Here is a 27,160-nt window from a genome sequence, read left to right as displayed (position 1 = left end):
GGCCCATGCATCCTGGGAGACAAAAAAGAAGCCCTGGCTCCCAGCTTCCAATTCATCCAACTCAGGCTGCTGCGGCTATTTAGGGAGTGAGCCAGCAGATGAAAGCCTTCTCTGTCTTTCTCTCTGTAACTCAGCCTTTCAAATAAAGGTTTAAAGCACACACAAGGTGGTCTGGCGCGATAGCCTAGCAGCTGAAGTCCTCACCTTGCACACATCAGGATCCCATAGGGGTGCCAGTTTATATCCTGGTGGCCTCATGTCCCATCCAGCTCCCTGCTTGTGGCCTGGGAAAGCAGTCGAGGACAGCCCAAAGCCTTGGGACTCTGTAACCGCAGGGGAGACCTGGAAGAAGCTCCTGACTCAGATCAGCTCAGCTCTTGCTATTGCAGTCACTTGGGGAGTGAATCAGCGGATGGAAGATCTTCCTCTCTATCTCTCCTCCTCATTGCAAAGTCAGATATATGGAGAGAGGAGCAGAGACAGGGTGCAGGGTGAGGACTTTCAAGGTGAAGACTTTCACCTCTAAGCCACACACACACACACCCCACGTGCACTTCTGCTGTGAGTCCTCTAAGGGTCGCTGTCTTGCCTAGATTCATAGCCTAACACCTGTCCACTCCCAAAGGCCTTAGATCTGCCTCTCTACCCAGTCCCAGGGCTGCCCCTGCTGCTCCCACTCGGCTTTCAGCTCCAGCCACCACAGCCTGCCACACTCCCAGCCTAAGCGCTTGCACCTGCTGTCCCCACTCCTGGGCCTGCGCTAGCCCCAGGTAGCCAGGCTTTGCTCAGTGGCCTCCTGCAGGCCTTGCTCCAGTGTGCCCTTCTCTGAGAGGCCTCCACGTGCTGGGCATCACACTGGCCAGGCTACAGTGCCCAGGTGTTGCCTCAGTGGCGTTTCCCCAGAGTCCGTCACTGGTTTCCTGCCATAAGAAGGATTATCCGAGATCATCTGGGTGGGCCAGGCTCAGGCCGCTGACAGGCTTCAAGGAGTGGAGCTGGAGTTTCTTGTGTGAACACCCCAGGCTGAGCTTGACAAAGCTGCCCACCAGCTGGCTGCCCTCCAGGTCCTGCAGGGCATGGGCCCCATCTACAACTCCACACCCCCAACTGCTGCTGCTGCCTCTCTGGGGAGGTGGGATCCCAGCTGGTACATGGTCTACGTGGCTCAGAAGCCCAAGAGTTCAAAATCAGTGTTTTGTTCCTTCTGTACCCAGGTGCTGAGGGCGGCTTTTGTAGCTTAACATGCCTCTTGAATCTTTTCCGATTCGCATTCCAACCTCCTGCTAAGAACATACTGTGCTTGCAACCTCCTCTCCAAATGCCAGTTCCTTGCATTTTTACTGCAGTTCACAAGGAGTATGTGTGTGGATGATACACACACATGCACACACATACACATGCATATGTACAAGGCTTGCACACTTACAGGTGCACACAGGCACACACATGGAACTAGAAGGGATCACGCAAGAGCAGTGATGACAACACGCCGCGCTCCAACACCTGACACAGGCGACCTTTGTGAGGTAAGAAAACAATGAGGTGGAGGTGGGAGTTCATCCCAATTTTACAGAGAGGAAGACTAAGAGGCTGTTCTGCGTCACCTATCCGTCACTTATCACGTGATAAGCTGGGGGGGAGAGTCTGCACTCGGGCTGGCTCCGGAGCCCACCCATGGCCCTGTCCTACGAGGGGACTTAGTCACCTCTGGAAACTCAGAGCTGACACAAAGTGCTTGGGGTGTCCTTACCTGACCACAGAAACACATTCAAATACTTTGCAGTTCTGTTCCGTTTCATCTGCGTGGCGCTGGCTGCAAGCCACGGGACATCTGCCTGCACCCACTGTTGCTTCAAGAGGGACCAATCAAGCTGCCACCTGCAATGCCTGCATCCCGTACAGGTGCTGATTCAAGTCCTGGCTACTCCACTTTCCCATCCAGCTCCCTCTAATGTGCCTGAGAAAGGAATAGTTTAGGTGCTCAGGCCCCTGCACCCACATGGGAGACCCAGAAAGAGTTCCTGGCTCCTGCTTTTGGCCTAATCCAATCCAGCTGATGAGGCCACTTGGGGACTGAACTAGTGGAAGGAAGCTTTTTCTTTTTTTCCCTTTCTCTCCCTCTAACTCTGCCTTTCAATAACCCTTTAAAAGAAAAAAAAAAAAAAAAAGGAAAGGGTTGGACCTGGCGCATAGCATAGCGGCTAAAGTCCTCACTTTGTACGCGCCGGGATCCCATATGGGTGCTGGTTCTAATCCCGGTAGCCCCACTTCCCATCCAGCTCCCTGCCTGTCACCTGGGAATGCAGTCAAGGACAGCCCAAAGCTTTGGGACCCTGCACCTGCGTGGGAGACCAGGAAGAGGCTCCTGGCTTCAGACTGGCTCAATTCCAGCCATTGTGGTCACTTGGGGAGTGAACCATCGGACGGAAGATCTTCCTCTCTGTCTCTCCTCTCTGTGTATCTGCCTTTCCAACAAAAATAAACAAATTTAAAAATATATAAAGGAGGGGGATGCTGGCGTGCTAGCATAGGGGATAAATCCTTGCCTTGCATGCACCAGGATCCCACGTGGGCACTGGTTCATGTCTGAGCTGCTCCACTTCCCATCCAGCAGCCTGGGAAAGCAGTGGAGGATGGCCCAAAGCCTTGGGACCCTGCATCAAAACGGGAGATGACAAAAGAAGCTCCTGGCCTCACATTAGCTCAGCTCTGGCTGTTTGTGACCCTTGGGGAGTGAATCACCAGCCAAATGATCTTTCTAGCTTCTCTCTGTAAACCTTCCTTTCCAACAACAACAACAACAACAAAATCTTTAAAACAAAAAGACCTACATTGGGAAAAGATGCATAGAAAACCTTCTCTCTGAGGCTCCCCTCCAAGGGCCCCTGCCCTCTGACCCACCGCCTTGGCCCACACCTGGCTCCCCACAGCTGGGGAGCCTCCCCAGCCTTCTCCCAGACACAGAGCACATTGGGTCTTGGCACTGACCTCAGCCCACATGCCCCCTGGAGCCAACCCCGCCCTGGATGCCTCCTGCAGAGCTCCAGCTACCACCACACAGGGCCACAAGTGGAGTGCTTCCCCGCGAAAGAAAAACATGCTTCCCTCGGTCCTACAGCTGGGAGGTGGAAGTTCTGGGCTGGGTCTCAGCTGCCCCAGAAGCCAAGGCTGGATCCCTCTTGGCCTTTCCCAGAGGTGCTGGCTCCCAGCTGCCATCTCACGGGGCTGTCACTCCTCCTCATATAGGGACACTACGCACCCCCATCTTCACCAGTCCCATCTCCATGGACCGTATTTCCAAACAAGGTTCCACGCAGGCGTGCTGGATGTGGGCCTTGAATCTTGGCAATTGTTTTCGGGGGGGGGGGTGGGGATCCACTGAACAGCAGGCACTGCTCCTTCTCAATTGACGCGGCACCGTCTGACCCCACCCCCAGCCTACTCTCTCCCCAGCTTTCCCATCTGCAGCTCCGACACATTGCTGTCTCCATACATTTGGCCCTGGCAATGCCTCCCTCCTTCTTCCCGTCCCCTTCCCCACCAGCCACTCAACGGTGAAATGACTGGCGGGCACGACCATCTTCCTAATCTCATTTTCCATCATCACACCTGCCTCTCTCACCTAGACATTATTTTCAGTCTGTCTGGCCCCCTAAAAAGTGTGCGCCTTGTAGGCATTTTTTTTTTTTTTTTTTTAGTATTTTGTGCTCTTTTCATCTAGGGCTGTGTGGGTGCTGGTTGTAGATGAATGGGGCACCACGCATGAAATAACCTTGAGGCTCCCGCAGGATGCTAAACAGGAAATAGCCCAACCGGACCCAACTGCCATTAGGTCCATCCAACCCGCATTCCAGCTTCCTGTCTCCGTCTCCACGCATTCGCTGAAAGCCCTGCCAGCGCCAGGTCCGCCCTCCCCACCTCCCCCTACAGCCCTCGCTCCCTCCAGAAACTCCCATCTCCGTCCCCTCCCTGAGCCATGACGTCAAGGTGAAGACAGGGGGTCCCCGGACATGATTGGCAGGTGGATGGGTTGCTATAGTTACTGCATCCGCCCAGGTGGGATATCCCCAGGGTGCCCCAGGCGGCTTCCTCAGGTCTCCCCAAATTCCTCCCCCGCCCCCCCGCACGCGGTTGTCATAGAGACGGAGCGCCTCCCTCTCCTTTATCCAAAAGGAGGTCTGAAAGGACTGGAAGAGTGTCCGAAAGGCAGGAATGACGCTTGCTTCTCCCTAATGTTCCCCTTTAGCATCCATCTCTCCTTCCTCCTCTGCGCAGACCCCCAGTCTCGGGTACCACAGCAGGTGGCGAGCGCATGCGCACGGCAGAGCACGGTGGTGCTGGGCAGAGGCAGCGCTAAACTTGCGGCTGCGCAGTCACAGCCTGCTGGGGGTAGGGGAGCCCCGGGAGGGCCCCTGTGCGCTTGCGCCGTGTCGGGCAAGGTGGGAAAGCAACTCCGGGCAGGGAGGGCGTCGGGGCCCACAGGCTGCAGGCGCGCGTGCGCCTTGGCTCTCGGGGCGACCGGGGGCGGGGCCCCGAGAGGGGAGGGAGAGGGAGGCGGGGGAGGGGGGCTGGGGGGAAAGAGGCCGCAGAAGCGAGCCCCGACCCACGGGCTGGCGGGGGCTGCGGCGGCGCCGGTGAGTGACCCCGCGCGGGCCCGACTCGGTCCCCACCCTCCACGATCCTTCCTCCTCCTGCAGTCACCCATACCGCCTTCGTCGTCCCCTTCAGATCCTGGACCACCCCCCCCAACCCCGCTATGCCCACAGAGCTCCCTTCAAAATCTCCGCACCCCCTCCCAGAGCCCCCCACACTCCCCAAGCCCTTGTGGTTGGCCCGGCCCGGGCCCGCTGCGGACCCCCATGGCACTCTGCACGACTCGTGGTCATGCCCTCCCGGGGCCGTGCCCAGGTGCTAGCGGCGCCCCCGGAGCGCCCGGCTGCTCCAGATCCTCGCTTTGCTGCATCGCCCCTTGGGCGCCCCCTTAACCCCGAGACTTCCTCCACCCCCACCTTCCCATGCCCCAGTGTCCCCCGTTCTCCTCTAACTCCTGGAGCCGCCGCGTCTCCTTCCACTTTCCCTCCATCCCTCCAGACCCTCCCCCCCATTTCCATCAACTCCTCGGTGGGGCACCGCAGCGCGCCAAGCGCGAAGTGAGCGCCCAGCCCGGGCTAGCTGGTATCTAGGTGCCTTTGGCAGCCCCAACCTTCACCCCTGCCGCGGGAACCTAGTGGGAGCCCACGTCCACGCGGGGCGGCCGAGGCGGGGGACACCGAGCGCCCCCACCCCCGGCCAGCGCCGTGCGCCCCTTTGCCCGCAGCGCCGGCGCCCCCCCTTCGTCCCATGCGCCAGGCGGCCGGTCGGTCGCGTCGGGGGGCGCCATGGCCTCGGCGGCGGCGGTGGCGGCAACGACCGGCGAAGCGGAAGAGACCACCCGGCTGCGCAAGCCGCGCTTCTCCTTCGAGGAGAACCAGATCCTGATCCGGGAGGTGCGCGCTCACTACCCGCAGCTGTACGGCGCGCAGAGCCGTCGGGTGAGCGTGGCCGAGCGGCGGCGCGTGTGGGACGGCATCGCCACCAAGATCAACGGCATCAGCAGCTGGAAGCGCACAGGCCAGGAGGTGCAAAAGCGCTGGAACGACTTCAAGCGGCGCACCAAGGAGAAGCTGGCCCGCGTGCCGCACTCCACGCAAGGCACCGGGCCCGCCGCCGAGGACGCCTTCTCCGCGGAAGAAGAGACCATTTTTGCCATTCTGGGACCCAGCGTCACGGGGCCAGGAATTGAGGAGGAGCCCGCGGCAGCGTCAGCGTTGGCGGCGGCGGCGGCGACTGCGTCCCCGCAGCCGACCGCACCCGGCGCCGGCGCTTCTCGCTATGCGCTGTCGGACAGCCGCAGGGAGGAGCGGCGAGCAGGTGAGTCGCTGTGCCTTTGGACCCCGGAATTTGCGTGCTCGTGGGGTCCAAAGCCCTGCGGGTTGGGTGCCCGTTTTGCAGCTGCAAAGTAGCCCCCACCTCCTTCAGGGGCGTGGAACTCTGCGCGGGGGGTCGTGCGTGGTTCTGGAGGGAGGCAGCCTGGGCCCAGCCACAACTTTGCTACCGGCTATGGTCCACACAATCTGTTTTCGGATCGGTCAGATGACCACACAAACAGCCCCTACATTCCCCGGGGTGGCTGTGGAGATGCCCTGAGTTCACAGGGGCGAATGGTGGCACCCCCTGAGTACTCAGGGGGTGCCCTGAGTACTCAGTTTTCAGGGCTTGATAGAATTATTGGTGCTGGTGGCACCTGCCAGGTTCACCATTTTGTAAATCAGACTTCTTGAGGTTTGGTAACTTTGTCAAGGTCACAGCTACTCAGCCTTGAGTGGGGTGGGGTTATCCCAGTAGAGCAGCATGTTAGGTGGTCCTGGGGTCAAGTCCGGTAGGAAGACTGGTGTGACTGGAGTGGGCAGGTCTGGACTGGGCACGTCTGATACAGCCCAGGGAGGTCCCTGAGGGCTTCCTGGAGGAGGGCCTGTGAAACACAGGAGAGGAAGCCCTAGGGCAGGTGGGGGGGAGGGGAGTGCAGCAGGAAAGGTGGTGGGTGGGCTAAAGCCAGACCCTACTGAACTGTCTTTGAGGCCTAGAGATGGAATCTGGGTTTTATCTAAGCGTTATGGGAGGTGCTGAGAAGGAAGGGAGACAGTGAAAGCACACACAGATCACTCAAGGTCACACGCCCAGTAACAAGGTGAGGACCAGAATGCAGGTGTGTGCCTGGCTCCCGGGCCAGGCCGCTTAGCCACTGGGCTGGACGTTACAGGAGGGATGCCAGAGAACGGTAATGAAGGATTGAGTCAAGGTCAGGACTTGGAGCACTGGAGAGGCACTGAGGGGCATATGAAACCATCACTGTGGGCCTTTGCTCTCTGAGCCTGAAATGGCAGGTGCAAAGGCCCCGGGAAGCATCCTCAGATAGAGCCCTCTACAACTGACCCAGGATGCCAGACATTGAGAGGGCCTCTGCTCCGGCGGGAGGTTAAAGCATGGGCCCTGGAGTGACCTGAGCTATCAGTACAGATACTGGGGCCACAGCCAAGGACTGGACGTTTCTGGTGAGGCTAGTATAAGATCCGAAAGGACATGGAGAACTTGCCGCATGCTGCCCTGAGCCCCAGAACCTGGGGTGCCTCTCCAGGGGCAGGGAGAGAAGCTGTTCTGGTTTCCATTCAATCCCATGCTCACAGGCACACCGTTTACAGATGTGGAAACTGGAAGCCCCAGCTGAACCTGGGACTCCCAGAAAGCCCGTGGATGTGACAACTGGGCCTATTTCTGTTTCTTTTTAATCCAGTCGGCTAGAAAAAAAAAAACTGGCTAGTGGCTGCAATGCCCATGCCCCCATATAAGGAAGACACCACCACCTCCATGCCCACTCCTGGCCTGGCGCCCCCGCCCAGGCAGTGGTCACACAGCCTGGGTTCCAGTGCATCCTCTGTGCTTCGGGCCTGTGATGCCCTCTTTAGGCCTCAAGTCACCTCATCTGTGGAATGGGCTGGTGAGGAGGACGGTGCCCACCCCAGGAAATGGTTGCAAGGCCTCAGGGTGTTGACACCAGCTGAGTTTAAGGCCTGACTGGGCCAAGTATCCAGGACCTGTTTATTCTAGTTACTCTCTGTCCCCACCCCACTCTGAGGTCCAGGGCAGCCACACCATCTCCCTCCCTACCAGCTGGGTGGTGGTAGACAGGACCTGAGTGGATGTTTTTACTTCCAAGAAAACATTTCCACCCCCTGGTTCACTCTCCAAATATCCACAGTGGCAGGAAGGTAGGGAGGGAGGCCAGAAACTAGGAATTCCATCTAGGTTTCCCATGTGAGTGAGCAAGGAAACCCAGCCCCTTGAGCCATCCCCGCCACCTCCCATTCTGCAGGCTTTGAGAAAAGACGGGGTGATCTGATGTGGCCCAAGAGAAGTGTGAGCTCACCCAGGCCAGTGGGCATTGGGGTAGGGGGTGAGGAGTGGGAGAGGGATGCCAGTGTGTGAAACAGCAGGTGCATGGCACAGAGGGACAGAGGGAGGTTTCTAGATCTCACTGTGCCCTGGGAATACAGGTGTCTCCAGATCTTGCTGTGCCAGGTGCAGAAGGCTTCTAAGAAGATCCCCCAGCACTTGTAGCCAGCCCACCGCGCCCCCCAGGATCTCCAGGGATGAGACCCCAGAGGTGTGGGGGCAGGTGCTTCCACAATATCCTGAGTGAGCTGGGGCCCCTGCTTGGCCCAGCACGGGACTTCCCAGGCCCTGTGTCTCCCTATAGCTGACCTAGACCCCCAGGCTTATGCTGGCCTCTGGGTAGAAAGCCAGGTGTGTTGTGGGACTTCTGACCCCAGGTGTGACGGCACTTGGGTCTGAAAGGGATGCTGCAGGAGTTGGGGTGGCTCAGACGGAACTGGGGAGCCGGGAGTTCCAGTCCCAGCTAGTGCATCCTGGGCAGCAACAGGGGCTGACGGCTCCATGCCTTGGAGCTCTGCCTGGTTGGAGCTACAAGCTGAGACAGACAGCATTCTGGTGCACTGTACACCTCACTCCCGCCACCCTTGTGTCTCTTCAGAAGCTCCAGCCCACAGCAAGGGTGGCTCCAACAGTCCGCAGCCCTGGGCCCGGCCTCCATCCAGCCATGCCCAGGAAGGGGGCTGCCCACGGCCCAAGGAGCGTGAGTGCCCACCCTCTGCAGCCCCCCAGCCCGTCCAGCTGCCCCGGCTGGCCTTGTCTCCACCCCCCTCGGCCCCTCCTCCACTGCCACCGACAGCACCTGCACAAGTGGCGCTCTCGCCCCCCAGTCCCCCGCCACCTCCGCGGCCTCCATCCATGTCCTCCAACCCAGAACCCTCACTGGACTTCCTGCGAGCTCAGCAGGAAACTGCCAGTGCCATCCGGGAGCTGACGGACACCCTGCGGCAGGGACTGGCCAAGCTGAGCGAGGCCCTCACTGCCCTGCTGCCCCTCCTGCCCGGAACCCCAGTGGAGCCACGAGCCTCACCTCCACTGCCACCGCCTCCGCTGCCGTCCCCGCCGCCCCCACCCCCTCCTGGGCCTGTCCTGCCCCCGCCTGCCCCCAAGGTGGAGCTCAGCCCAGAGCCGGTGTCCGTGGTGGCTGCTGTGGTGGACGGAGCCGTGGTGGCGAACCGGGGGGTGATCATTGCCCCCAGGAGCGAGGATGGGGCACCCCGGCCGCCCCAAGCAACCCTGCCTCCCCACGACTCGCCCCCACACAAGAGGCGAAAAGGTTTCCCCACGCGGAAGAGGCGGGGCCGATGGAAATCGCCTTAAGGTTCAGTTTGCTGCTCTGCCTGCATCCCCCTTGGTCCCCAGCTTGGCGCGGGCGTGGGGCCGAGCGCCCCCAGCCCCTGTGCTAGTTAGTGCCTGATACTCCTGGAGGTGGGGCGGGGGGTTCGCCGCCAGGCTCTCCTCTAGCCCCCCTTTATACTGCTGTCTGCCTGGCTGCCTCCCTGCAACCCTGAAAAGCCATCAACAATTTTCTGTTCATTTATTCCCCCCACACCCACCCCGCGCTGCTCTGCGCATGGGGGGTGGGCGAGGACTCCTGCGGGTCTGCACACAGCCCCTTCCCCTAATATGTCCTGTTCGTGACTTGAAGAGACCTGACCCGTGAGGAACCCACCCCCCATCCATCCCAGCCTTTGGAAGGGGTGGGCCTTGCTAGACAAACCTGAATGTGGGTGGCGACAGGGAGAGGTGGGGAGGAGGTGGACTCGCTGCCTCTCACCTGCCGAGCTCCACCCCCCTCCTTCTCTCAGTAATGACGAGATATCAATAAACCTATTTTTTTGTACAATCGCTCAAGGCTCGGGGCCAAGCCGCAGCCCCTGGAAGCGGGAGGCGGGAGGAGGTAGTTTTCCTGCTTAAGGCCTGTGTTCACACGGAGTTTTCAGCATTACCCATCCTTTAGCTGCAAACCTCGCCTTGGGGGCAAGTCCTGGGTTCCTGCCCTCCCCCTACCATGGGGAAGGCCTCTTCCAACTCCTCTTGGCATGTTCCTTGGCTGTTGGTTATAATGTCTGGAAATGACTCTGTCTCCGTGGAAGGCAGGACTTTGATCCTCACGTGAGTGTTGGGGCATTAAAGGGGAGAGGGGCTGCTAACCAAGTAGATGGCCACCGGTGCGGACTCAGCACAGATCCTGCTGCAGCCTCGTCTCTGGGCCCCAGGTTGCTCATTCTTAACATGGCCCTATGGAGACAGCAATTGGGGTGTCCCATCCTTACCTCCCAAGGAGTATAGTTCCATGGAAAGCGTTTCTTGACACACCCATCATGGCAGTGATTTAACAATACAAAAAAAAGGTAAATGCAACTTCCGCCCCCACTTCCAGACTGGGCCTCAGTCGCCCCAAATTTTTGCCCCCCAAGCGGAGACCTTATATCCATCCAGCTCACCTGCTGGCTTAATTCTACTGGACACCCATAACATCTGCCAAAGAATGGCACAGAGCATCCCCCCAACACAGGCGACACTTAAATGGGCCTTTTCCCTCTCTTGAAGCCGACTAGCCACCATTGCCCACACCCCGAGAGAGAAAACGGGGGACCTGGGCTTGGGGGGCTCCCCTCAAGCTGGCTGGGCCTACCAGGAAGTCAGCCCGCAAGCTGAAGGGAAGGGGGAGATGTGGCGCTGGTCTTCCTCAGCAGCCCCCTCCTCTAAATCCCCTCCCTTCAAAATGGGGCGCCCTGTGCTTCTGACCGTCCGTTAAGGACCCCCCCATTAAGTGACTGAGCAGTGATGGGGGAGGGCGGAAGACGGCGAGATTCAGGAAGGCCGCCCCCAAGCCTCCCGGGCGGCGGAAGTGCGTCACCGCCCGACCCGCAGGGCAACTTGGGAGTTGTAGTGCGCTGGGAGGTGGTGAAGGCGAGAGGCCCGCGGTGTTAACCCTTTGGAAGCCAGGGCGTCCGTGGAGCCACGCTTGCCTGGAATCCTTGCCTAAAACTCTGGCGGGAGCGGTTCGGACGCGCTCAGACCTCTCCGTGCTCCGGCAGTGGCCAGGCCCAGTGGCAGCCTGCGGGGGGCGAGCCAGCCCGGCTCCCCCGTCCCTGCAGCTCGAAGCCGTCCAATCAGGGCCTCGCCGCCCCGCCGCCCCGTCGCTCAGCCCGTCATTGGCCCGCTTGGGGAAGGGCGGGGAAACTGAGGCTCAGGGAGCGCCGTCCGGTGCGCAAAGCTGCCCGAGCAGAGCGCAGCGAGTGCCCGCGCTCGGGGTCTGAGTCTGCAGGCTGCTCTGATGGCAGCACGTCCTGCACAAGGCCAGCGCTTCGTGGTGGCCGTCACCTTGCCCCGTCCAGGCGCGTACACGACCCCGGTCCAGCCCGGCACACACACACACACACTCCCCGGTCCAGCCCGGCCGATGCGGCCAGCGTCGCGCACCGAGTAGGCGACCAACCACCACCGTGCCGCCTGGCTGCCCGCCGGCCCCTTTAAGAGCCAGCCCCGGCGGGACTACATTTCCCAGAAGGCTTTGCCGGCGCGTTATGTAACTTTCCCTGCGAAGCGGCCTCTGGGGCAGAAGGAGGCGGTGGCGGCGGCCGTTGCAGCGGCGGCGGCGGCGGCGGGAGCCTGAGGCGGCGGGGCCCGTGCGGGGCGCCTCGGCTGGGCTCCGGGACCGGGCGGAGCCGCCGGCGTGCCTCTGCCTGCCTGTTGCAAAGGAAACGGGCGTGAGGAGAAGGAGGAAGGAAGGGGAAAGGAGAAAAAAAAAAAGGCGCAGGCCCAGGGGGGCGGGGAAGGGGGGCCGGGCCTGAGATCCGGCGGGGAGGCCGGGACTGTGGAGCGGCGGGAAGAGGCGATCGCGGCGGCGGCTGGAGCGCGGGGTCCGGCGGCGGCGGTGCCGGAGGAGCAGGCGGAGCCCGCGGAGCCCGCGGAGCAGGCGGCGGCGCGCGCGCGAGGGGGCCATGGCGTCCGTGCAGGCGTCCCGCCGCCAGTGGTGCTACCTGTGCGACCTGCCCAAGATGCCCTGGGCCATGGTGTGGGACTTCAGCGAGGCCGTGTGCCGCGGCTGCGTCAACTTCGAGGGCGCGGACCGCATCGAGCTGCTCATTGATGCCGCGCGCCAGCTCAAGCGCAGCCACGTGCTCCCCGAGGGCCGCTCGCCGGGACCCCCGGCCCTCAAGCACCCGACCACCAAGGACTTGGCCGCCGCTGCAGCCGCCGCCGCCGCCGCTGCCCAGGGACCGCAGCTGCCACCTCCCCCGCAGGCTCAGCCGCAGCCGTCGGGGGCCGGCGCGGGCACGGGGGGCGGTGCCGGCGGTGCTGGTGGCGCAGGAGGTGCAGGAGGCGCAGGAGGCGCAGGAGGCGGAGGTGGCAGCGGCGTCTCCTCCGGCCAGGACCGCTATGACAGGGCCACCTCCTCGGGCCGCCTCCCGCTGCCCTCGCCGGCCCTGGAGTACACCCTGGGGTCCCGCCTGGCCAACGGGCTGGGCCGCGAAGAGGCGGTGGTGGAAGGGGCGCGCAGGGCTCTGCTGAGCTCCATGCCCAGCTTGATGCCCCCGGGGCTGCTGGCCGCCGCCGTGTCCGGCTTAGGAGGCCGAGGCCTGACGCTGGCCCCGGGTTTGAGCCCTGCCCGTCCACTCTTCGGCTCCGATTTTGAGAAAGAGAAGCAACAGAGGAACGCGGACTGTCTGGCCGAACTGAACGAGGCCATGCGGGGCCGAGCGGAGGAGTGGCACGGGCGCCCCAAAGCCGTGCGCGAGCAGCTGCTGGCGCTGTCCGCCTGCGCCCCCTTCAACGTGCGCTTCAAGAAGGATCACGGCCTGGTGGGGCGCGTCTTCGCCTTCGACGCCACGGCCCGCCCCCCGGGCTACGAGTTCGAGCTCAAGCTGTTCACCGAGTACCCGTGTGGCTCCGGCAACGTGTACGCGGGGGTCCTGGCCGTGGCGCGCCAGATGTTCCACGACGCCCTGCGGGAACCAGGCAAGGCGCTCGCCTCCTCTGGCTTCAAGTACCTCGAATACGAGCGGCGGCACGGCTCGGGCGAGTGGCGGCAGCTGGGCGAGCTGCTCACCGACGGCGTGCGCAGCTTCCGCGAGCCGGCCCCGGCCGAGGCCTTGCCCCAGCAGTACCCGGAGCCCAGCACGCCCGCCGCCCTGTGCGGGCCACCCCCGCGAGCGCCATCCCGCAACCTGGCGCCCACGCCGCGCCGGCGCAAGGCGTCCCCCGAGCCCGAAGGCGGCGAGGCGGCCGGCAAGCTGACCACGGAGGAGCAGCAGCAGCGGCACTGGGTGGCCCCCGGGGGCCCCTACTCGGCCGAGACCCCCGGCGTGCCGTCCCCCATCGCCGCCCTCAAGAATGTGGCCGAAGCCCTGGGTCACTCGCCCAAGGACCCCAGCGGGGGCCCCGTGCGGGCCGGAGGGGCCAGCCCCGCAGCCTCGTCCACCGCCCAGCCTCCCGGCCAGCACCGCCTGGTGGCCCGCAACGGGGAGGCCGAGGTCAGCCCGACAGCCGGGGCCGAGGCGGTGGGCACGGGCGGCGGGGGCGGCGGCACCACCCCGGGGGCGACCCCCGGCGCCCCGCTGTGCTGCACCCTGTGCCGGGAGCGCCTGGAAGACACCCACTTCGTCCAGTGCCCCTCGGTGCCCGGACACAAGTTCTGCTTCCCCTGCTCGCGGGAGTTCATCAAGGCCCAGGGCCCGGCGGGCGAGGTGTACTGCCCGAGCGGGGACAAGTGCCCGCTGGTGGGCTCGTCTGTCCCCTGGGCCTTCATGCAGGGCGAGATCGCCACCATCCTCGCCGGAGACATCAAGGTGAAGAAGGAACGGGACCCCTAGGCCGCTGCTGCCCCTGCGCCCCCCACCCCGCCGCCCGCTGCGGATAAATTATTCCCTCCCCCACCCAGCCCGGTGCCACCCCACGTGTTGTACATACCCCTCCCCTGGTCCACGCGGGTCCCCGGGGTAGATGCATTGTGGGTGGGGGTAGAAGGCTTGTGGCTCCTGTCCGAGGGGTGTTGGGGGGGTCCCCGGCCCCCTCCCCATTCCCCGCCCCTCCTTGGCTTGGCTTGGCTTGTAGTTGGGAAAGAGGCGCCCCCTGTGGGACCAGAAGAGGCGTCCTGAGAACTCTGCTCTTTATAAACGAAGCAAAAAGCATTTTCTCCCCTTTCCTCCCTCCCCTTACCTTTTTTCCTCATTCAATAAAACGAAAGATGGTTTTTTTTTTCCTCCTTTTTGGTCCCTTGGTTGTGTGAGGCGCTGCGCCCCCTGTGGGACTGGGGCGGCCCTGCAGGCGCGGGGTGTGGCAGTGCGGAGCGGGGCCTCCAGGTGGTGCTCTTGGCCCTGGCTGGACGGGTCGCCCCGTCCCGCCACCAGCCCGTTCTGCAGATGGCAGAACCGAGGGCCGGCATTGGCGTAGGAGCCACAGCCACGCTCAGCAGCAGGCTGCCCTTCGCGAGCAGGTCACCTTGTGTCCACCTGCATTTGGGAGAGGGGACTCTGCGCCCCATGGGGTCGGGGAGTTAGGTCGTGAGAGGCTCCCTAGAAAGGACGGGTGGTGGGTGCTCGCTGGCAGAGACGGGCTGCCCTGGGAAAGGGGACATTTGCTTCTAACGCGGTAACACGGCAGGTTACCTAGAAGCGAGGTGGCTGGGCTCCTGGCTTTGATGTCAGAGGACAAGCCTCCTCCCTACCCCCGCCGACCCATCCCCCCTGGCAGCTGCCCTGACACCAGGTAGAAGGCTCTGCACAGCCACCCCGCCCCCCGCGGCCGCCTTGATGTGCTCGGCCTTGTCCCGCACCTGTCCCCATGATTGATCATTAACCAGGACTTCCTGCTTGCGGGCGTCACGGGGCGGGACTTGGGTGATGCAGCAACGCAAGGGTTAAGGGGAGGGGGCAGTCCCAGGAGCCCAGCACCCCCTCTTTCCACCTTCCCTCTACCACCAGCAGATCCCTCTAGGTGGAGTTCCGGGAAGGGCAAGATGCCAGCGGCCAAGGGCAGTGCGTGGACAGACAGATGGAAAGCGATAGCCCAGGGGCCCCCAGAGTCCAGGTGTCTGATGACCGAAACCTGTGTTCCGGCCCTTGTCCTCAGTTCTGGGAAGGGGGTTGCCCCACACACCAGCAGCCCATGCATCCTCACCCCTAATCTTAGGGCCCCTGGGGCTTCTCATGTTTGGAGGGCTCGGTTCTTGCACTGGCAGGGAAGGTCCCATCGGCTCCCAGGTGTGCTACTACCCCTGGCACTACCAGCCTGGGCTCCAGGCAGGGCTGGGAAAATCACCCCTGATTAAATACAGCAGGCGATAAAGCTAGCCCAAGGGTGAGGCAGGACGGCGCTCGGGACCTGGGTGTCCCTTCTTGGCCAAGCCTGCCCTAGTCTCCTCTCCCCAATCTCGGCCCTGCAGACAGAAACACCAGGTCGCCCCCACCCCCTGCAAAACTTCAGGGTCCCAGTCCTCTGGACACCTGCTCCCTCCACCCCAGTGGAGGTTCCAGCCGTGGAGGACATCTGGTCCTTTAAGAACAGCTGGTAGGTGGGTGGGGGGCAGGGGAGTCAACCCCAGCCTGACTGGTGTGTGTTTTAGATAGAGGTTGGGTTAACCATTAACACAGCAGAAGGTCTGAGCGCTGGGGGGGGCTGGATTGGTGCCCCTTCCCCCAGTGCCAGGTGGGGCCGGGGCCGAGGAGGGCATCCCACATTCATCTGGGAATCTCCTCGCACAGAGATGTAGTGGGCTGAGCCCACGGGGAGGGAGGCACAGGCGCAGGGGGAGAACCTGGGAGAGAGGGAGTGGGGGGGGCAGTTCCAAAAAGAAGCATGAGTGAGAGGTGCCAGTGTTCCGCGAGAGAAGGCGGGAAGCAGACAGCTGGGTCGGCACAGGGCATGGCGCACGCCTGCTCGTCCCCCACCTCCTCCATGAAGCCCTCCCTGACTCAGGCTGCATCAGGTGCCCTTCAGGATCTGCACTTCCCCTACCTCCCCCCCCCCCCGCATCATTGCTGCCTGGCACCTGGTTGGATTGTGAGCCCCAGGAGGACAGGCCGGGGGCAGCCTGGTCACCTGTGTGTGTGTGTCTCCCCAGCATCAGCCAGCGCGAATGAGACCCCCTGCGGGCTCCTGGCCCTCTGCTTCAGTGTCCACAGGGGGATGGGCTCACTGCACAGCAGGAGGTAACACCTGCTGTCCCAGGTGGAGGGCCACTCAGGTGAGAGACACAGACCCCAACACCTGACAGCCACGGGGTGGGAGAAAGAGGCTGACCATCCCAGAGACTGAAAGCAGACGGGGAGCTAGACAGCACCTCTGTGCGAATCGTATGTGCAAAGACCGTGGGGTGTGAGTGGGGGCGGGTGGCAAGACATACCATCCTAGGGAGACGGGAGTACGGGGTGGGCGCCAGGTTCTGAGAAAGAATAGGAGCAGGTGGGAACTTGTCAAGGGTTGGGCGAAGCAGGAATGGCAAGGAAACCCACCCAGGACAGACATCAGGGATATGAGGCGCCCCTCAGGATGGCCTGGGGCCTGGTGGAGGCTGGCTGAGCACCCCCTTCCCCACAGACATTCCCCCCCGCCCAGCCCCTGGGACACTCTGAGACAGCACAGGCAAACAGACAGACAGCTGGCCAGCCAAACAGTCTCGTTCCTTCCAGAACCTTCCCCACCCAGAAAGCTTCCCAGGAGCCGGAAAAAAAAAATCTGCCCACCCCCCTACCCCCGAGCGGCCTCGCCCGTGGCGGGTGCCCACTCACACCTCAGGCAGAGGAAGCTGGCAGGCCCCACAGGAACTTTTGCAGCGGGGTGGGGGCAGGCAGGCAGCAGGGATTGAAGGAGAGGAGTGGCGAGCAGGCGGGCAGCGGGCAGCCGCTGTACAATGGTCCTAGTGTCTGCCCTGGGCCCTGGGCACAGATATAAATAATATGTGCGTGTCCCCTTTATATATCCAGCAGCGGGCTCAGGGTCGGGGGGGTCACAGGAGTCTGTTGGAGTCTGTACAAGTGCGTGCAGTCAGCCCTTAGAGGCGTGGGGCTGGGGGCTGAGTCACCCAGACAGGGACAGGGACAAGGACCTGTCCACACAGACACAGAGAGGAACCATAGAATACCAGTCTAGCAGGAGACATCAGGGAAGACCACGGGCGGGCAGGAGGGAGCAGACAGACCACAGATCCCAGGCCATCAGAGCTGGGGACTGAGGGTGGGGGAGGTCAGAGAGCAGAGGTGAGGGAGGTGGCCCCGGTTCCGGCTCAGTGTTTACCTGGGGCAAGGCATTGCAAATAGCCGCCCAGCCTGGGCCACGGTGGGCGGGTGGCGGGCAGGCGAGGGTGGCGACGATCGGCTGGGTCCCAGCCCTTGGCACCAGTGGGCCCCACCACGCCCACCTGTGGCCTGGGTGGTGAGTAACACATGCACGCTGACACCTGGGGGATGTGACACACGGTGTGGGGAGGCAGACATGGTGACACACAGTGACAGATATAGGCAGGCCTAGAGGGACGGAGACACAAACAGCCATGGTGGCACACAGGGCAGCACACGCAGGGACAGGCAGACCTACTGTTCCATGTGGCACACAGCAGGTGGTGACGGACTGGGAACCTGGCCACAGACCCCGAAAGCCAGGGACACACGGGCATGGTCACACACACAGATAAACACACACAGGGGGCCTGGCATGGTAGCCAAATGGCTAAAGTTCTTGCCTTGAGTGCGTCAGTATCCCCATAGGGGCAACGGTTCATGTCCCGGCTTCTCCACTTCCCTTCCAGCTCCCTGCTTCGGGAGTGAACATGTGGATGGAAGATCTTTCTGTCTCTCCTCTGTAAATCTGACTTTCCAATTAAAAGAAAAAAAAAAAATAGACACACACCTACAGACACCCACCGTTGGGTGAGGGAACTCAGTCTGGGCCAGTCTGGGTACTGTCAGTCCCTCACAGCCCCTCTCTGCCTCAGTTTTACCAACCACAGAGGCATGGATAGAGCCAGAGTTAGGTCAGCAGCTCACCTGAGGCGGGTCCGTGGTAGGGCCTGGTAGCTTCCATCGGCCACCACCATCAGCAGCAACAGCAGCATCTCACAGTTCCCTGCCCACTGCTGGACCCCTGCCACCCGCGGATCCCTCTCCTGGACGCCCCCTCTCTCCATCCCTCCAGCCCTGACGGCTGGCATGCTCCTGTCTGTCCATGCATATTCTGTGGTACTTTTCCACGCTGGATGTCAGCAGCTGTCCCTGGAGTGTGTATGTGTGTGTGTGTAGGGGGGTCACACCTGCCCACACCAGCTAGCCACCAGACACCCTACCACGCAGAGCCAGACAGTGGGGCTCCACCCTCCGAGGGACCCTAGGACAACACCCCGCCCCTCCTCCTCCGGCCACCTGAGGTCCCTCCTGGGGCGGCCTGGGGCCTGCGCCTGGGGACAGGAAGCCCCGGGCTTGGCCGCACAGCGCCCTGAAAGCCTCTTTGAGCCGGCCTCCGCCCGCCCCGCCGCCCGCCGGCTCCTCCCGCGGAATAATATTTGGGCTGTTGGCCTGGGGGCGGGGGCCAGATCCGGAGGCCGCCGGGGGAGAAGCCAGAAACCGCAGGGCTTCCTGCTTCGGGCCCGGGGCCGACTCCGGGAGAGACCCCCAGGCCCGAGGGAGGGGGGCGGGAGCCCGGGAGACTGAAGGCCTTTCTCTCGCTCCAGTTGTTTTTTCCAGAATCTAGGAGGAATTCCCCCAGCCTGCCGGGGACACAGGCTGGGGGGGGGGGGGGAGAGAGCCAGCGCCACAGGGGGCGGGGCGGGTACAGGGACAGACAGAAATAGAGGGTTTGAGGTGGCAGGTACTGGGGGTGGGGGGAGCTCAGGGATCCCTGAGAGGTTGGGAGGCCTGGAGCTGGTGGGGTGGACAGGGGGACGGATGCCACCGGGGCCATTGGGGAAGAGATGACACATGGCCCAGGAGCCAGCAGCAGAGACCCAGGGACCCAGGCACACACAGCTGGATGCCCTGCAGTGATTGAATGGCTCACTGAATGAATGAATGAGAGCAGAGAAGCTAAGGCAAATACACAGCGAGGAAGACACACTCTCACGCCAGCCCTGGCCACCAGCCCTGGCCCACTCCTTCCTCATGCTGGGTGTGAAAGGAGGTCACCTGCTCCAGGCCGTGGAGGTGCCCAGCCACACCCTTGGAGAGCTGGGAGACCCAGACCACCCTCCCGCCATCCCCTGGCCACCCCTTCCCCACGTGCCAGGGCTCACGCCCAAAGCACGGGCAGAGACGTAAGGAATGATTTCGCATGAAAGGCAGAGAGCTTTCCACCAGTCCACTCCCGCCACAACTGGAGCTGGGCCAGCTGGGAACCAGAAGCCAGGAGCTCCATCTGGGTCTTGCACGTGGGTGGCGGGAGCCCCATCACCTGCTGCTGACTCCTGGGGTGCGCACCAGCAGGAGGCTGGGGCCAGGGGCAGAAGGACAGGGCAGTTTGCTGCAGGATGCTCAGCCGCCATGCCAACACACACACACCCTTGCTTCTCTTTGTGTTACTATTCTAAGCTTTATTTATTTTTATTGGAAAGACAGATTTACAGAGAGAAGGGGAGAGAGGTAGATCTTCCATCTGCTGGTTCACTCCCCAAATGGCTGTCACAGCCAGAGCTGAGCTGATCCGAAGCCAGGAGCTAATAGCTCCCTCTGGGTCTCCCCTGCAGGTACAGTCACAAGGCTTTGGGCCGTCCTCCACTGCTTTTCCAGGCCACAAGCAGGGAGCTGGATGGGAAGTGGAGCAGCTGGGACACAAACAGGCACCCTTATGGGATCCTGGCACTTGCAAGGGCAGGATTTAGCTATTCAGCCATTGCACTGTGTTCCCCCTTGTTTTCTTTGAAATAAACATTTGCTGCTCCCCAGAAGCCCCACTCCCCCCCCCAAAAAAACAGATGTTATCGCACACTTATGCTTATGTGAGCACAGGTACATGTACACACACATACACACTCACGCACACATGAAGCGGCCAACTCCAACTCAACACTTCCTCACCCCCCTTTCCACCCACATCTGTCCATTTGCCTCCTCTGCAGCTCAACCAAAAACTTGCAGCTGCTCCCGGTTCCCTGAGTCCTACAACTAGAGAGGTGTGCGTGCCTGGCAAATGGAGGCAGGGACCTTCGTCACCTCAGGGGCCACCCCCGCTGCCACCACTGCCCCCGCCACTGCCCCTGTGGGGGCTGCTATCTATGAACAAACTGTCCTTGGGGTCAGGGACAGCCGAGAGCCAAAGGTCAGGTCCACGCTGCGTCCAGCCCCTCCCCCCAGAGGCAGCCAGCCCTTGGGGCTGGAAGGGAGGGGGGCTGGACAGAGAGCAGGAATACAGGCATCCAGGGGCCAGCAAGCAGTCCTGGGGCTGGGGAAGAGACACAACGAGTTCAGAGAGGGGCAACGAAGGTGCTTTAATGGTCAAACAGCCACAGCCAGGCAACAATCAGACTCCACCGGGACACGGCGGCACTCCAGCCAGCCCCGTGTGGGTTTTCTGGAACCAGCATGCGGGACAGGATGGCGTCTTCTCTTTACCATTCTACTGCCACATGACAGTGCCAACCTGGTGTCACTGGGCCACCCAAGCACTGCGCCCAGCAAATGGCCAAACCAGAAGAGATGAGGCAGGATGGGGGCCGACTTGGCACCCACTGCGCCACGAAGTACAACGCCCTCCCATCCAAAAAAACAAACGGCCACCACAGCCCTAACTGGGCTGGAGACTAAAGAAAATGTCCCGGATGTGGGATGTCCATCCCACCCATGAGGTCAGCTGGCACCACAAGTGCCACCCTGACGAACAGACCTATGACCTTAGTCCATGTGGCCGATCTCAGGGAACCCACCCCTGCCCCTCACACAGGTCCACCTGTATGTCCATGGTGGTGATCGCCACCACATCCCCCCACTCCCACCCCAGACCAACATGACGTCCACGGACACCAACTGGCAATGACCTTGGACTGAATCCCACCACCACTTTCTGGTACCCACCCCCTGCTAGGAGGCGTTGAGCAGAGAGCGGGAGTAAAGGCCTTGGTAATAGACCCCATGCTCCGCAGCTTCAGCCCCATAGCCCCCAAACCCCACGTCCAGCTTGGGAGGTGCCGGCGTTTGTTCCGACATGAGGTTGTTGATGGAGAAGGGGTGGTTGAAGTTGTAAGGTGTGTCTAGCTTCAAATCCCCTGGGAGCTCCAGGCCGCCAAAGTAGGGCGTGGAGGGAGCTGGTGAGCCACAGTCCAGAGCCCCCACATCTTCACTGCTACCCGCGTGGGCCTCAGGCTCAGTGGGTGGAGGTTGGGGATGGGGCGGTGATGTGATGGCCGGAGCAGCAGCAGCAGCCACGGGCCCAGTAGCTGCTGAGGCAGTGGAGCTAGGGCCGTTCCTGGCCACCGTGGCCGAAGAGGCAGCACCGCCAGGGGTGCCTTTCTTGGCCTTCTCCTCCAACTTGAAGCGCTTCTGGCGGCGCAGGTAGCAGCCATTCTCAAACATGTTGCCGGAGCTGGGGTGCAGGGCCCAGTAGGAGCCTTTGCCCGGCTTGTCCGGGGAACGCGCCACCTTGACAAAGCAGTCGTTGAAGGAGAGTGAGTGGCGGATGGAGTTCTGCCAGCGCTGCTGGTTCTCCCGGTAGTAAGGAAAGAGGTCCATGATCCACTGGTAGATCTCGCTCAGCGTCAGCATCTTGCCCGGCGCCTGCTGGATGGCCATGGTGATGAGCGAGATGTAGGAATAGGGTGGTTTGGCGTGTGCCAGGGGCCGCCGGTGGTACCCTTTGGGCAGCTCCTTCCCATGCACCAGCCCTGAGCCAGGGCTGCCCCCGTATGCCACAGAGCTGCCACCACCACCTCCGCCGCCGCTGCCACCGCCTGTGGCCAGGCCCGGGAAGGTGGGCCCCAGGGGTGCGGAGGGCGCTGCGGGTGCCAGGGGGCCTGAGGGCAGTGGTGATGCTGGGAGTCCCCCGGGCGGGTAGGGAGAACTCAAAGAGTTGAGGGTCATGTAGGAGTTGAGGGGGGCCATGGTGGGCACGGGGGTCACAGGAGAGTAAACCTGCGGGTACAGAAGAGAAACATGGGGAGTGGTCAGTGGGGCTCCTCGCGCGCCCCCTCTGGGGCCCGCCCTCCTCCACCCGCCTTGGTCTGCTCTGCCTTCCCGTCCCCTTTGCCATGGGGCACGGCTGCAGACGCTCCGAGTGCCATCCCAGATGCCTTAAGGAGTCCCTGAAACGCTTTTAGGGTGTCCATTATGTCACAGTTGTCTCCCAATGAGGCTAGGATAGCGTCGGCCCCTTTTTTTTTTTTTTCACTCTTTCTGAGTGTACGGGTGAGTTGACCAGAGACGCTGAGCCTTGCCCAGTCTTCTGTGAGCCACATCGGAGCTGCAAAAAAAGGTTCCCTGGCAGCAAGTGTTGAGGCCTTGAGTGCCAGCCCAGGGGGCCCGTGCCTCGGCCCTGGCCCTGCCTGATTTCAGCGTCACCTGGCAACAGATAGGAGCAAGTGACTGGGTCCCTGCCAGCCACATGGTGTGTGGGGGGCGTTACAGGAGGGCTAGATGAAGTCCCTGGCTATTGGCCCCTGGTGCCAGCCCTGGCCCTGTGACATTTTGGGAATGAAGCACTGGGCAGGTTATTTCTCTGCCTTTCTAATAAAAGAACAATTATTGAAAATGTAAATCTTCTTGGGGTTGACATGATAGCTCAACTAGCTAATCTTCTACCTCTAAGTAAGTGCTGGAAACCCTTAAGGGTACAGGTTCGTGTCCCAGCCACTCCACTTTCCATCCAGCTCTCTGCTTGTGGCCTGGGAAAGCAGTCAAGGGTGGACCAAAGCATTGGAACCCTGCACCTGCATGGGAGACTTGGCATAAGCTCCTGGCTCCTGGCTTGGGATCGCACTGGCTCAGCCCTGGCTGTTGCTGCCACTTGGTGAGTGAATCAGCAGATGGAGGATCTTTCTCTCTGTCTCTCTTTACAATTCTGATCTGCCTTTCCAATAAAAACAAATAAATCCTTAAAAATGTAAATCTTCTCATTAAGGTCTCTGGAATCTATTTTAATACATCACCTATTTGCAGAAGTAAATTGCTCTTTTTAAATGAGTTGATACATGTTTCGGAAATGAAGCGGATGCAGCAGGTGTAAGCTCCATTCCCATGAAGTGCTCACCACGATGGCACAGAGTACACAGGGCTTGCCAGAGCAAGCTCATGCTAACGAGAGTTCTGACCGTTATTAGACGGGCCGGGTTGTGGCACACAGGGTAAGCCATCAAATGGGACTCATCTGCCTCACGGGTGCCAGTTTGTGTCCCAGCTGCTGCACTTCTGATCCAGTTCCCTTTAATGCTCCTGGGAGAGCGGAAGAGGATGGCTGGGCCCCGTCACCCATGTGGGGGACCCAGATGAAGCTGCTGCTCCTGGCTATGCCCTGGTCCGGCTCTGGCCATTGTAGTCACCTGGGGATTGAATCAGGAGACGGAAGCTCTCTCTCTTTCTCTTTGTCTCTCTATAGTTCCATCTTTGAAATAAATCAATCCATTGGGAATCAATCCATTGGGAGTAATTATTATTTCCAAAGAAGTAAGAGTTATTATAAACTCATCATAATCTTTGTATGTGTAGCTCACCATCTAGCTTAAGTTACAAGATTACTGTTTATATATCAAAAGACACACTTTAAGTTAATATAAATAACTTCTCCATCTCTATGAAGCTAAGCTCTGTCAGCAGCAGTATTCTTTTTCTTTTAAAGTTCTTTTTTTTTTTTAATTGGAAAGGTCATTTTACAGAAAGGAGGACAGAAAGGAAGATCTTCCATCTGCTGATTCACTCCCCAAAGAGAAACAATGACTAGAGCTGAGCTGATCAGAAGCCAGGAGCCAGGAGCCTCCTTTGGGTCTCCTGCGTGGGTGCAGGGTCCCAAGGACTTGGGCCGTTCTCCACTGCTTTCCTAGGCCACAGGCAGGGCGCTGGATTGGAAATGGTGCAGCTGCCAGGACACAAACCAGCATCCATATGAGATGCCAGCGCTTCACAATGAAGGATTTATCCAGTTCAGCTACTGCACTAGCCCCAGTATTTCTTTCTGTACCAACAGAAACAGGGTGACATCGCACTCGCTAACATCACTAGTCACCCCTATAAGTCACAGCCCATTCCAACAGCCTCTTGCTTCCATCAAATTCAGAAACTGCTCTCAAAATAATTCTCTAGGGAGAATTCTCAGGGCTGTCCGTTAATCACAGCCCTGACACTTCTTTAATCCTTGTCCCCGTGCCTTGGGTTGTCCATTTCACAGCTCCGTGAGCTTGAGGCCCAGGGAGGTCATTTGGGTCACATAACAAGGATCGGGCAGAACTGGGACTGTGAATCCAGGAAGACTGGCTGGCTCAGACCTGCGACGTGACGTGGAGAGGAGGACACACAGAGGAGTTGCCCATTGGGGGTGGTGCGGCTGACAGTCCAGCAGGGGAGGTGAGCGAGGCCCGGAGGTCCCTGGCTGGACATAAATCCACCTGTCCTGCCCCTCTTGTCTTCTCACCTCTCCCTTCTCCTCCGCCTGCCCTGCCCTCCCAGGCCCAGGGCTCTGCTCTGCCCTCTGGCTGGAGCCCCTGTATGAGGCTTCGTAGCTGGAGAAGGTCTTGTCTCCTGCCTCTGTCAACACCCGCAGGTGGGGGCCAGGGACAGGTGGCAGGTAGCCCAAGGTTTCTCCAGGTCACTCTTTCCATTCTTGCCGAAATTTCTGGACAACCTTTGTCTCCCTCTCCCCCTTCTCCCCTTTCCCCGCACCGTCTCCCCCTCCATCTCTCTGCCCACTCCCCTCCTGTCCCCACATTCCTCCCCTTCAGCCTGTCTCTCTCCACCTCTCCAGAAGTGTCTCCTATTGAACTTGAAACCACAGCTGCTCCCCCTACCCCACGGGCTGTTTCTGCCCCATCCCCCAAATAAGAAAGAACTAAGACAGACAGGGACCCCAGCTCTCCTGCTCTGGCTTTCAGCCCACCAGGAAGTCCTTCTGGATGTCTGACCTCGGACCCACACCCAGGCTTTCCCACGCCCCGGGGATGAGACAAACCCCTGATGTCCGGGTCTGAACAGGATCTCCCCCTCCAGGGTGGGGCTGGGAGGGGAGCAAAAGCCCTGGGGGGACCTGCACCCCCACCTGAGAGGCAGCAATTTCTCCTTTTTCATTTCCTTATTGTCCTGGGCAGATGGGTGTGCCTAGGAGCATGGAGAGATAGTTGAAGCCACAGGTCCAGTCTAAGTCCCAGACCTTCCTTGGGACCCCAGGGGTGGTGGTGGCTAGCTTCAACTTTCCCAGCTGTATAATGGGACAGCAGCCAGACCAGGTGAGAACCTGAGAGCAGCTGGGGGGCTCTTGCCCCCATCCGAGTTTGCCTCGGGGTGTCCCTCCACCCCAGCAGGAGGGTGTGGCATATAGCAGGTAGTCTGGGGACCCTCTCGGCCCCCAGTGGTTGGCTTCACTACTAATATTTTTCTGCCAGTTGCAGGAGAGGCCCTTAGGATTCCCCAAACCATCTCACCCCCCACATGCCCCCTGCCAGAGCTGACCACCTCCAGACTGTCCCTCAATATCAGACACAATCGCCACACACAGTCCCCTACCCTAGGCTCCATTCAGTCTGTGTTCCAATCGACCATGACTCCAGCCTAGTCTATTTATTGGATGCTCTCTCCCCTCAAAACAAATCAAAAAACCCCATAGATTTGGACTTGGCTTACCCCAAAATCGTGTCCTAACCCCCCTCCCGGCCACCGGGCTCTGAGCTTTGCAGGGAGTCGCTCCCGACCTAGGAGCTCCACCACCAGCCCTCACCTCTGGCCCCCCCTCCTCCTCCAGCGCACCCGGCCAGCTGCCACCTCTCAGTCCGCCACACGCACCTCACACCTCCCCAGCCAGACCCAGGACTGGCCTCTCCCGGGCACCTGGCCAAGCCCCACCAGCCTGGGGGACCCAGGAGTTGTACCTGACAGTTCCCAACCCGCTGAGACCATCCGATTGTGGCTCCTCAGAGGCCAAGGCCATTGTCCGTCCCCCCTCCCCCACTAAGACCCACAAACTTTCACGCTGAGACACCCTCACCTCCCCCAGCCCAACCTTGCACAAGCTCAAGCCTGCAGCCAGGGCTACAGCAGTTGAGGGGTTGGGATCCGCACCACCCACTGCCTTCAGGAAAGGTCTGGGCTGAGAAGGGGCTGGGTGGGGAGTTGAGTCCCGTGAGGCCACCAGGGCTGGGGCATTGAGAACTCCAAAACTGCCCCCCTCACCACTTGGAAGGGCTCATGGAGCAGGCATGAGACACACGCAGAAGCCCAGCAACCCGACCCCCCAACTCTAAGTCACCTGCTCTCTCAGAAGCTGGGGCTCCAGGCACCCCCAGGTCTTAACTCTGAACACCAGCCCCTACTCCTAACCCTTTCGTAGGTCACCAGGCCAGCTCCATCCACGAAGCTGAATCTGGTCCCGCTCTCCACAGTTGCCCCAGTTCAAGGTTTCCCTAAATGGTGCGTCCCCCTCTCTGTTTCTGAGTCCTCTTTCGCTGGAACTTCACTTTTCTTCTTGCTTTGTTCATTTGTATTCGCTCAGATCCCGAGAAGAAGTCGCGGGGGTCCCCAACACGAGGCCCTCACCCTGAATTCTCCCGTTCCAGCCGTGCCCGTGCCTGGCCGCCAGCTCCAACCCCGTGTTCGCCTGCCTCATCCCGACACCACCCCCCATCCTCTGGTAGCCTGACCCTCACACCTGGTCTCCGCACCCCTAGTTACCCAAGTTACCCAGTTCCCTAAACCAGATACCCCGGCTGCTTTTTGGCGCACACCCTGCCTGTGAACCCCTCCCCTGATGGAAGCCCAGTGCCCCGTTACCTGCGCTTCCCCCACCCCCACACTCCCACTTCCCGCCAAGAACACACCTCACCAGCCTCTGGGTAGTAGCTCCACTCCGCCAGGTCATGGGCCTCCATCTTCACTGAGCCCAGCATCCCCCGGGCTTGCACCCCCACCTGCCCGCCCCCCACCCCACCCGCAGCTCCAACCCCTGGGGGGGTGGGGAACCGAGTGCTTCAGGTCTCTCGGCTGGCACAGCCCGAGTGTGCCCTGGCGCCCGCCGGCCCGACTGCCCGGGGTCTCTGCAGTCCAGGGCGCCGAGG

The 27,160-nt window shown here is 61.1% G+C and overlaps 3 protein-coding genes across 3 annotated transcripts; 2 read left to right on the top strand and 1 right to left on the bottom strand.

Moving 5' to 3' along the window:
• The first annotated feature begins 4,507 nt into the window (after nucleotides 1–4,507).
• MYPOP (Myb related transcription factor, partner of profilin) lies at nucleotides 4,508–9,770 on the top strand. Its single transcript, XM_058674248.1, has 3 exons — nucleotides 4,508–4,634; nucleotides 5,318–5,910; nucleotides 8,588–9,770. The coding sequence occupies exons 2-3, from the start codon at nucleotides 5,379–5,381 to the stop codon at nucleotides 9,304–9,306; spliced, it is 1,251 nt and encodes a 416-aa protein (XP_058530231.1). The 5' UTR covers nucleotides 4,508–4,634; nucleotides 5,318–5,378; the 3' UTR covers nucleotides 9,307–9,770.
• A 1,783-nt stretch (nucleotides 9,771–11,553) lies between these two features.
• IRF2BP1 (interferon regulatory factor 2 binding protein 1) lies at nucleotides 11,554–14,085 on the top strand. Its single transcript, XM_058674688.1, has one exon. The coding sequence runs from the start codon at nucleotides 11,937–11,939 to the stop codon at nucleotides 13,806–13,808; it is 1,872 nt and encodes a 623-aa protein (XP_058530671.1). The 5' UTR covers nucleotides 11,554–11,936; the 3' UTR covers nucleotides 13,809–14,085.
• A 6,838-nt stretch (nucleotides 14,086–20,923) lies between these two features.
• Nucleotides 20,924–27,154, bottom strand: FOXA3 (forkhead box A3). The gene is made up of 2 exons (XM_004597933.2): nucleotides 26,924–27,154; nucleotides 20,924–22,043 (listed from the first exon to the last, which is right to left on the bottom strand). The coding sequence occupies exons 1-2, from the start codon at nucleotides 26,990–26,992 to the stop codon at nucleotides 20,997–20,999; spliced, it is 1,116 nt and encodes a 371-aa protein (XP_004597990.1). The 5' UTR covers nucleotides 26,993–27,154; the 3' UTR covers nucleotides 20,924–20,996.
• Between the last annotated feature and the right edge of the window lie 6 nt (nucleotides 27,155–27,160).

Source organism: Ochotona princeps, chromosome 16, assembly GCF_030435755.1.
Source record: "Ochotona princeps isolate mOchPri1 chromosome 16, mOchPri1.hap1, whole genome shotgun sequence".
NCBI classification, from domain to species: Eukaryota; Metazoa; Chordata; class Mammalia; order Lagomorpha; family Ochotonidae; genus Ochotona; species Ochotona princeps.
Note: the sequence above shows the minus strand (reverse complement) of the source record. Positions and strands in the feature narration are given on the sequence as shown.